Source organism: Littorina saxatilis, linkage group LG8 (genome assembly GCF_037325665.1).
Source record: "Littorina saxatilis isolate snail1 linkage group LG8, US_GU_Lsax_2.0, whole genome shotgun sequence".
Taxonomy (NCBI): Eukaryota; Metazoa; Mollusca; class Gastropoda; order Littorinimorpha; family Littorinidae; genus Littorina; species Littorina saxatilis.
In genome coordinates, this window is record NC_090252.1 from 46765063 (window position 1) to 46774914 (window position 9852).

The 9852-nt window shown below is 44.3% G+C and overlaps 1 protein-coding gene across 1 annotated transcript in view; it reads right to left on the reverse strand.

Annotated features, from left to right (window-relative positions):
• Positions 1-735: 735 nt before the first annotated feature.
• LOC138973699 (cytosolic beta-glucosidase-like) overlaps positions 736-9852 on the reverse strand; it is a 10912-nt gene continuing 1795 nt past the window's right edge. Inside the window, exons 3-10 of the mRNA XM_070346428.1 lie at positions 9331-9495; positions 8929-9021; positions 6550-6733; positions 5683-5828; positions 4490-4583; positions 3871-4009; positions 2150-2331; positions 736-1545 (exon numbers count right to left, since the gene is read on the reverse strand). Of these exons, the coding sequence (XP_070202529.1) occupies positions 1334-1545; positions 2150-2331; positions 3871-4009; positions 4490-4583; positions 5683-5828; positions 6550-6733; positions 8929-9021; positions 9331-9495 (1215 nt within the window). The 3' untranslated portion in view covers positions 736-1333. The remainder of the gene's footprint in view (positions 1546-2149; positions 2332-3870; positions 4010-4489; positions 4584-5682; positions 5829-6549; positions 6734-8928; positions 9022-9330; positions 9496-9852) is intronic.

The following is a 9852-nucleotide window of genomic DNA, read 5'->3' on the forward strand; positions in this document are numbered from 1 at the left end:
GAATGTTTGTGTAACAAGCTGTCAATTTATTATTTAGATTTTAAAAGTTAGGTCTAGCGCAAAAACGAGGCGCCGTTGTTGTTAACGGAACAAGTCTTCGAAAATAAATTCTTTGAAAATGTCTCACGCTCGACAGAAAGCAGCCAGGATGTTCCCGTTCGGTGAGCGTTCAAATGGAAGTATGCTTGTACTGTATTTAGACGCTCGGGGAGCTCTGTGATGGTTTACGGGAGGCTTACTGTGCCTTTAAAACAAGGGAAATTTGAAAAAGCCTAAAGGGAGGTAACTCTGTACCAGCCTGCAGATCCAGAAATGGATACGCGAACAAGTTAGATCTAATTTTGAAAAGGTTAAACAGGAAAAGCGGTCAACTTTTCACTGCTGTTCAACACAGGACTTGGTAAAGAAGAAGTTTTCTGCTTTATTCAATTGGATCGCTTTAAAGGCGATGCAACTTTCACGGTGACCACATTATAAAACATCAGAAATTGTGAAAGAAACAATTGAAAGTCAGCAGTTTTGTTTTTGTTTTGTTTATATATACACAATCCACCCACCCACACACACACACACACACACACACACATACACAATCCACCCCCACCCCCCACGCACACACACACAATGAGGCAAGGAGGCAGGTAGGTAGACATACATCCAGACAGGCATAAACACGCATTGACACACACAACCACATACGCACGCACGTACGCAAAGAAGAAGTACAACTTCATGTTGAATATCGTAAAATCATCATTGTCTTCATCGGCACTGTCCTCGTCATCAGCTCCGTTCAACCTCCAACAACGTCCCCACAGTCATTCGCAGTAGGCCTATATATATGTATACAATGTATTAATTTCAGATTATTAATGTTTATATTCATCTCTCTCAACACTATACGTTATTTGTATTTTTTACTAATATATGACATTTTACAGATCCAGACAGTCGGTGCTTCTCTGAGATCGCGCTAGCGGTCGAGGTGAACAATAACTGTCGAGATATGTGTACACTGTCATGTTTTGGTCAAAAATACAAATAACATTGATGTATCGATCGATTCTGGTTAGAATTCCTTTTAGTTTTATGATTTAACGCACACAAATATTTCTATGTTGTAGTCTTGGGTGGCCGCCTAAATATGAAAGTGTGTCAGCCTCTGACATCACATGGCTCAAAGAAGGACATTCAGCGTTAAGTCAGTACATCTGTGTATAATATTATTTTCTCAGATCATTCAATGAAAACAAGATTCGGGAATCCCCGATGAGGGATGACTTCCTTGTAGCACGTGGCGATTGTTTTGGGCTATACAATTGATGGCTTCGGGTCAACCAATCAAGACAGGGTCCGGGAATCCCCGATCAGCGATGACTCTCTTATACCACATGGCGGATTGTTTGGCCACACGACGGCGCTGCGGGTCGTCAAAGTCCACGTAGTACAAGCCCATCTTCTTGGTGATGGCGCTAGTCCACTCAAAGTTGTCCATCAGTGTCCACACCGTGTAGCCAATCACGTTGCATTTGTCTATCAGCACCGCTGAAAATGAAGCAAAATACAGCAGTTTTCAACACACAAAAACGTTGTCGTCAAACGCATGTTTACGTAGTGACATACAGTAGATGTTACTCCAGATAATTCACTGTACATTTAATTCTAGAGAGTTCGCTGTACCTTTAACTCTTGAGAGTTCACTGTACCTTTAACTCTAGAACGTTCACGGCACCTTTAACTCTAGAGCATTCACTCTACCTTTAACTCTAGAAAGTTCGCAGTACCTTTAACTCTAAATAGTTCACAGTACCTTTATTTCCAGAGAGTGTACTCTTCTTTTAACTCTGGAAACATCACGGTATCTTTAACTTTAGAGTGTTCACTTTACCTGTGATGAGCTCATCAATGTAGGATCTTAGGTACTGGATGCGAAACCAATCACCAACAGTGCCGTTGTGGTCTAGATACTTCACTGTTTCTTGGACTCCACAGATTTCACGGTATTTTCAACTCTTGAGACTTCATTGTACCTTTGATGAGCTCGTCAATGTACGATCTAATGTACTGGGTACGAAACAACATGTCACTGAGCGAGCCATTTGGGTTTAGAGAGCTCACTGTAACTTTAACTCTAGAAAAGTAAGTGTACCTTTGATGAGTTCGTCAATGTAGGACCTAAGGTACTGGATGCGGAACTGGTCATTGAGCGTACCGTTTGGGTCCGATAACCCGTTCTCAGTGACTATCACCGGCGTGTTATTGTAGTGGGTGCGGATAAAGTTAAGGATGCCTCGCATTCCCCACGGTACTATGTACGAGCCCGAGGGAGATCTGAAAAAAATAGACAGGACACAAAATGACAATGCATTAACTCAGATCTGCTTAAGAATAAAACAAAATATATAATAAATAATAATAATCGACATTTGCTATAGCGCTTAATCATATATATGTTCAATGCGCTTTACAATATTAATTTCTGCCGTGTGAGATGGAATTTTTTACACAATATATCACGCATTCACATCGGCCAGCAAAACTCAAGCCTATTAGGGCGAACATTCACCTTTCACGGCCTTTATTCTAAGTCACACGGGTATTTGGTGGACATTTTTATCTATGCCTATACAATTTTGCCAGGAAAGACCCTTTTGTCAATCGTGGGATATTTAACGTGCACACCCCAATGTAGGGACCTCGTTTTTTCGTCTCGTCCGAAAGACTAAACAAAATACAAGAATGGTAGGCTATTGGCACGTTTAAGCATGACAAAACAAACGGTACTTAACGGTACTTAACGGTACTTAACGGTAATTAACGGTACTTAATGGTACTTAATGGTACTTAACTGTACTTAACGGTACTTAACGGTACTTAACGGTACTTAACGGTACTTCGACCCGGTGGTCTATTAACGGTTTTTTGAACGTCAGCAGCCTATCTGTTTTTGGCTTGAAGGTCTGGTGAACATCCCCAACGGCTAACCAAATAGGTTGAAGGGACATTAACACGCAACAACCAAGCAACCAACCAACAAGAGCTGATTTTACAAATGATATACACTTTTTTCCATCCAGACGCATAATTATTACAAACGATCAGTAGTCTGCCTGCTATTTTGCAGAGTGGAAGTTTTTTAAGTGTCACCTTCGCTATTTTGCGAGATTAACTCTTTAAAAAAAAAGCATATGCTTATAGAACTCATCTTTTGTAATGAATTACAGTGTGACCATTTAGTACCCCCCACCCCCCCACCCCAGATTGAAGACTCCCTAACATGTGCCCCACGCGCACCCCACCACCCTCACTAGCCTCACACTTAAACAATGTCCACATTTTGAAAGAGACTTTTTCACAAGAATTATATTCATTTCTTTCCTTGATCACCTTACAGCAAATGATACTGTGCTGGTCATTACTAAAACTCGCTGCCGCTTACTCTGGTGAGTCAAAACTCCGCTCTGTCCCTAGCAAAGAACCTAGCATGTCTGTGACGATGAATATGCCAGGATCGCTGACACAAGAACAAAATTAATGTACCTAAACATAAAGGGAGCTCTCGGATGCCAAAATGGCTCACAACGATCATATCATTATCTCTTGTGTTTATTTTTGGGTTTATTTTTGTCATGACCTACTTGTCTTGAAAGTAAAAAATCAAACGGTGTAATCTGTAAGCTCTGGTTATGTCTCGTGCGTGGCGCTCCCCCGCCCCCCCCCCTCAACCCCCCTCCCCCAACCCCTCCCCCCCAACCTCCCCAACCCCCACCCCCTCCCGTCACCGCTTTCTTTCTTCCTCTTGGTTTCTCGTCTATCTTCTTTTTAGTATTTAAACAAAATATTGTTTTAACATGTATTTGTCATACTGACTTGGGCCATGTTGGGTCTACGGTCAGCTTGACCTCCATGTCACCAAGGTAACCTTTGGGGACGGAGGCCTGGTGCGCGGCGTCCGATGGTTCGCACAGTGACGTGGTGTAGTGGTTCAGGCCGAAGTAGTCAAACGTACCTGGCGGACGACCAAAAGTAAAATAAACTATGTAAAACATTTTATTTTGTATAAACAACAACAACAAAACTGCAACGCTTGAAATACCACACATCAACACACAGAAGTATTGTATCTGTGAAGTCGACATTTGTATGGTGTAAAAGGTACTTGTGTGGACTATCTTGCACTATGTATGTATGCGCAGTTTATATAAGTTGATACATCATATCAGGGCAGGACCAAATGAGTTGTAAGGGGGGGGGGGGGAGGGGTTCCTCCTTTTTTTTGGGGGGGGACAAATCAGCGAATTTATTTTTAAAAAAACAATTAAAAAAAAACACTCAAAGCAAGGTACATGGGGTGGGGTTCCGGAACCCCTGGAACCCCCCCCCCCCCCCCCCCCTGGGTCCGGCCCTGCATATCAAAGGATCGCAAAGTTCAACAACACAACAATGGTAACATTGTGGGCAAAGATGTACCATTTTATTTATCACTTACCCTTAATGAACAGTTTGTCGGTGTCTGTAAACGTGGGCAATCGTGAAGATCCATCGGTGCTGTTGGTGTTGCGTCGCACGTAGTCCTTCATTACCTGTTTAAGAAACCAAAACAACTAATCATTAATTGTAATTGAAAACGTTGCTAGTAGCCAACGAAACCTACGGACCTGTAGGATATGTTGCAGTTTGTAAAGTGAGAAAACGTCTTTTCTCCCTCCGGTAGAGTCCACTGCCTTGCCTGAGTCAGATCTCATACCATGCTTTCAGATTCTTCTTTAGACAATAGAAAACCATAGTCTTAGTGCTTAGGCCAAAACAAATAATAGGTGTGGTTACGGTAACATATCCAAAAAAAATAGGGTAGGAAGGTAGGCAATCACTTTTTTTTTTTTTACTTTTTTTTCTGATGTGTACAAATTAAACCTACTTGACAGGGAAATAAGTGTGCGACTCGGGCGCTTTCGTTTTCATTGCGTTTTCTGCACTCGTTTACTTGGGTGTTTTTGGTATTTTTTTGACAAATGTAATAAAAAGTTATAGGGTCGGCCCCAAAAAATAGGGTAGGTCGGGTTACCGTAACCACACATATTTTTTTTTAGGCCTTATATGTCATGTGGCTGTGACGGAAATAATATTGAACAGCATGAAAACAACGAACAAACAAGAATGTAAGGTTATTGCAATATCTAATCTATGACAAAACAAAACCGTTACGTTTACACTACTTCCACCCAATGGATCTTTTAAGTAGACAGACAGACAGACAGACAGACAGACAGACAGACAGACAGACAGACAGACATACAGACAGACAGACAGACAAACAGACAGACAGACAGACAGACAGACAGACAGACAGACAAACACTTATCATACTCATGATGGACTTATCTCAACATTGTCGATGAAACTCGTTTGCCAGATGCTGGCGAGGCAATCAATGTCTAACAGAATTCGTGACATTTCGCCTTATCAAATACATCATACTCTGTCAAAACCATACAGCTTGATTCAGCTTATATAAAACGATCTGACTGACTAGTTAGTTTGTACGTCCTCTTAGGACCAATCGGCCTATCTTGTGACAAGTAGATTGAATATGCTGTGCATACAACGATCCAGTGAAAACGCTGCAGAACAGAAGCTTCAGTTTTCTGAAGTCATTGATATGACGTATAATAATGACATCACCTGGGAATAGTCTCCATCGACGTAGATGGGGTGAGCGAACCACCCAACCATAAACTGAGCAGCTCGCTCCGCGGCCTCTACGTCTTCCGGCTTGCTGGAGTTTTTAGGGGCGTAGAAATTCGTGTTTAACGTGATGGACACCATTCCTGCAAATTTGGCGAACATCTTTACACTCATTAACAAAAAAAGCAGTCAATGAATGGGAAAAAAGACACCAACACATAAATTAACGTCGCGTCATATTATGCATTGTGTCAGTTAGTTGTCGCGACATTGTGATGTGCGGAACAGGGTTAATTTGTTTAGTCAGTTACCGATGTTTGATCCCACAGGTACTCATGCACCCAAAGATATCATACATATGGAATTATAATGGTTTTTTGTTTAAAGTTTATTTTCTGTGAATACACCAGTAGTGGCACAGTAACATGCATTAGGAATCGAACCAGAGTAAGGGTTACGATTTGTGTCAGAGGCAATTGTTATAAGTATGGGGGTGGGGAGGGGCGGAATGGAGGACAACAGCATGTAGTAGCTATAAGTGCGTGCGTGCGTGCGTGCGTGCATATCTTGTTGTGTCTGCAATGCGAATGCTAATAATTATGCTTTGTGTGTCATTTAGCCAGACAGCTGGTCATTCAGCTAGTCAGTCAGTTAGCTAGTTAGTTATCTAGCCAGTCAGTTAGTTTGGTAGCAAGTCAGTAAGTTAGTCAGTCAGTCAACCAGCCAGGCAGGCATTTAATTATTTTGCTAGCCAGTCAGCAAGTCAGCCAGTCAGTTAATTCCTTTGTACTTCGTCAGTCAGGAACATAGTCAGTCAATTAGTAAATGCGCTCGGTCGTTCAGCGTCCATCCGCTGACACTAACCATTGAACCGTGCTCTGTACGTCGTGTCGTACAGACGCCAGGCGGTGGCATGACACTTGATGATGGTGTGGGCGTACAGGTAGGGCAACGTGGCGGGCTGCTTGGTGCCGGGCGCGTATTGCCCTGTACCGTACCCCATCCACGTCGTCACCCACGGCTCGTTGAACGTCAGCCAGTACTTCACCTTCATGCGGTCAGCAACAGATTGGATTCAGTCATTGTTAATGGTTGGTTTCCGTTTAACCTGGGAGGCTCGTGTGGGACTGTTCACGTTTTTAAAGTATATTTTGGCGAACACGAGATTAACAAAAATACGTACCTAAGCAAATACTAAGCAAACGAACGAACGTACACACGAACAAACAGAGGAACGAACAAACGAACAAACGAACTAACGAACGAACAAACGAACGAACACACAAACAAACGAACGAACATACAAACAAACAGACAAACAAGCAAACGAACAAACAAACAAACAAACGAACACACACACACACACACACACACACACACACACACACACACACACACACACACATACACACACACTCACACACACACACACACACACACACACACATACACACGCACACACACACACACACACACACACACACACACACACACACACACACACACACACACACACACCCTTCACCGTATTCCTACCGACTAACTTTTTGGCGCCGACTCTTTACAGTTAGGGTTTTTGTTTTTGTTGCCGACCCTATATTCTGATTTAGTCAAAAAGGGTCACAAACGAATAGCTGCAGAAAAGAGAGATACGATTCTTGTTTGATATATTCTTTTGACACAGTCACCTTGTCTCCGTGAGTTATGTTTCGATAAGAAATCAGCTGGGGGTCAAGGGGATCCTGCTAGTCACTATATCTTCAGGACATTGTGTTTCCAATGTCCTTACAATCAATCAATATATGAGGCTTATATCGCGCGTATTCCGTGGGTACAGTTCTAAGCGCAGGGATTTTTATTTATTTTTATTTTTATTTTTTTATGCAATTTATATCGCGCACATACAAGGCGCAGGGATTTATTCATGCCCTGTGAGATGGAATTTTTTTACACAATACATCACGCATTCACATCGGCCAGCAGATCGCAGCCATCTCGGCGCATATCCTACTTTTCACGGCCTATTATTCCAAGTCACACGGGTATTTTGGTGGACATTTTTATCTATGCCTATACAATTTTGCCAGGAAAGACCCTTTTGTCAATCGTGGGATCTTTAACGTGCACACCCCAATGTAGTGTACACGAAGGGACCTCGGTTTTTCGTCTCATCCGAAAGACCAGCACTTGAACCCACCACCTAGGTTAGGAAAGGGGGGAGAAAATTGCTAACGCCCTGACCCAGGGTCGAACTCGCAACCTCTCGCTTCCGAGCGCAAGTGCGTTACCACTCGGCCACCCAGTCGTTACCACTCGGCCACCCAGTCGTTACCACTCGGCCACCCAGTCGTTACCACTCGGCCACCCAGTCGTTACCACTCGGCCACCCAGTGTGTTACCACTCGGTCACCCAGTGCGTTACCACTCGGCTACCCAGTGCGTTACCACTCGGCCACCCAGTCGTTACCACTCGGCCACCCAGTCGTTACCACTCGGCCACCCCGTGCGTTACCACTCGGCCACCCAGTGCGTTACCACTCGGCCACCCAGTGCGTTACCACTCGGCCACCCAGTCGTTACCACTCGGCCACCCAGTCGTTACCACTCGGCCACCCAGTCGTTACCACTAGGCCACCCAGTCGTTACCACTCGGCCACCCAGTCGTTACCACTCGGCCACCCAGTCGTTACCACTCGGCCACCCAGTCGTTACCACTCGGCCATCCAGTCGTTACCACTCGGCCACCCAGTCGTTACCACTCGGCCACCCAGTCGTTACCACTCGGCCACCCAGTCCACTCGGCCACCCAGTCGTTACCACTCGGCCACCCAGTCCACTCGGCCACCCAGTCGTTACCACTCGGCCACCCAGTCCACTCGGCCACCCATGGTCCCGGGTTCGAATCCAGACCGGGACGGACGCGGGTCAGCATAATGTGCATACTCAGAGACGGTAGCCATGTCCTAACCCGTGTCACCACAGTGGCACGAAAGAGACCTCATTCATTCTGACGTAAGTGCAGGTGGCTGATAACCCCCAAGCACGCACACGACCGAGTAGCGAGACTTTAGTTGCTGCGAGCTTGCCACTGAGAGGAAGCGATCCGGATTTCCTAGCAATGGGAAAATAAAGTAAGGTTCAGCAAAGTGAATAAAATAAAATCTCGATTCAGAAGCATTCATGTATGCAAAACATCTACAACACATGACGAAGAAACAGCAGATATTGCATAAAAGTACGAACCAGGTGTCCAAAGCGACTAAAAGCCACATCGGCGTAATGCTGGTACTGCTTGATAATGGTTTCGTTCCCCCAGCTCCCATTGTCCTCCAAAATCTGGAGAAAAAAAAATAGACATACACGCATGCAATCATGCAAGGTAATGCCCTCACACGCACACACATATATGTACACATACATGCAAATGCACGCACACCCTCAGGCACGCACGCACACACGCACACACGCACGCACGTACGTACGCACGCACGTACGTACACATGGGCTGAATGTGTGTGTGTGTGTGTGTGTGTGTGTGTGTGTGTGTGTGAGTGTGTGTGCACACGTGGGTTATGCGTGTATGACCGTTTGCACCCCGCCATTTAGGCAGCCACACGCTGATTTTGATAAATAAGTTGTGTTCACCTGTGGCAGATCCCAGTGAAAGAGAGTGACCATGGGCTCAATGCCGGCCTGTTTGACGGCGGTGATGAAGTTGAGGTAGAAGTTGACACCTGCCTCGTTCACCACACCTGTCGTGGGGTCTGGCACGATGCGAGACCATGACAGGGAGAACCGGTAGTGCTTCAGCTGTAAACACAGTACCGTCAATACACCTTGCTTGTTTGTTTGTTTGTTTGTTTGTTTGTTTGTTTGTTTGTCTGTTTGTTTGTTTGTCTGTTTGTTTGTTTGTTTGTTTGTTTGTGGATTGTTTATTTGCTTGATTGTGTGTTGCTTGTTTGTTTGATGGTTGCGCGTTTTTTTATTTTCATTTTTTATTGTTTGTGTTTCCTTTTGTTATCATGTTTCGATTATGGTACGCTTTGATGGACGATACATGCATTTCATTTTCTGTGCTTGCAACAAGTGGAATGCAACCAAATTCGCCAATGGACCTTCGTGGTGTGCTTATGTCTGTCAGAAAAAAAGGAGTCTCGTTACCAAGCT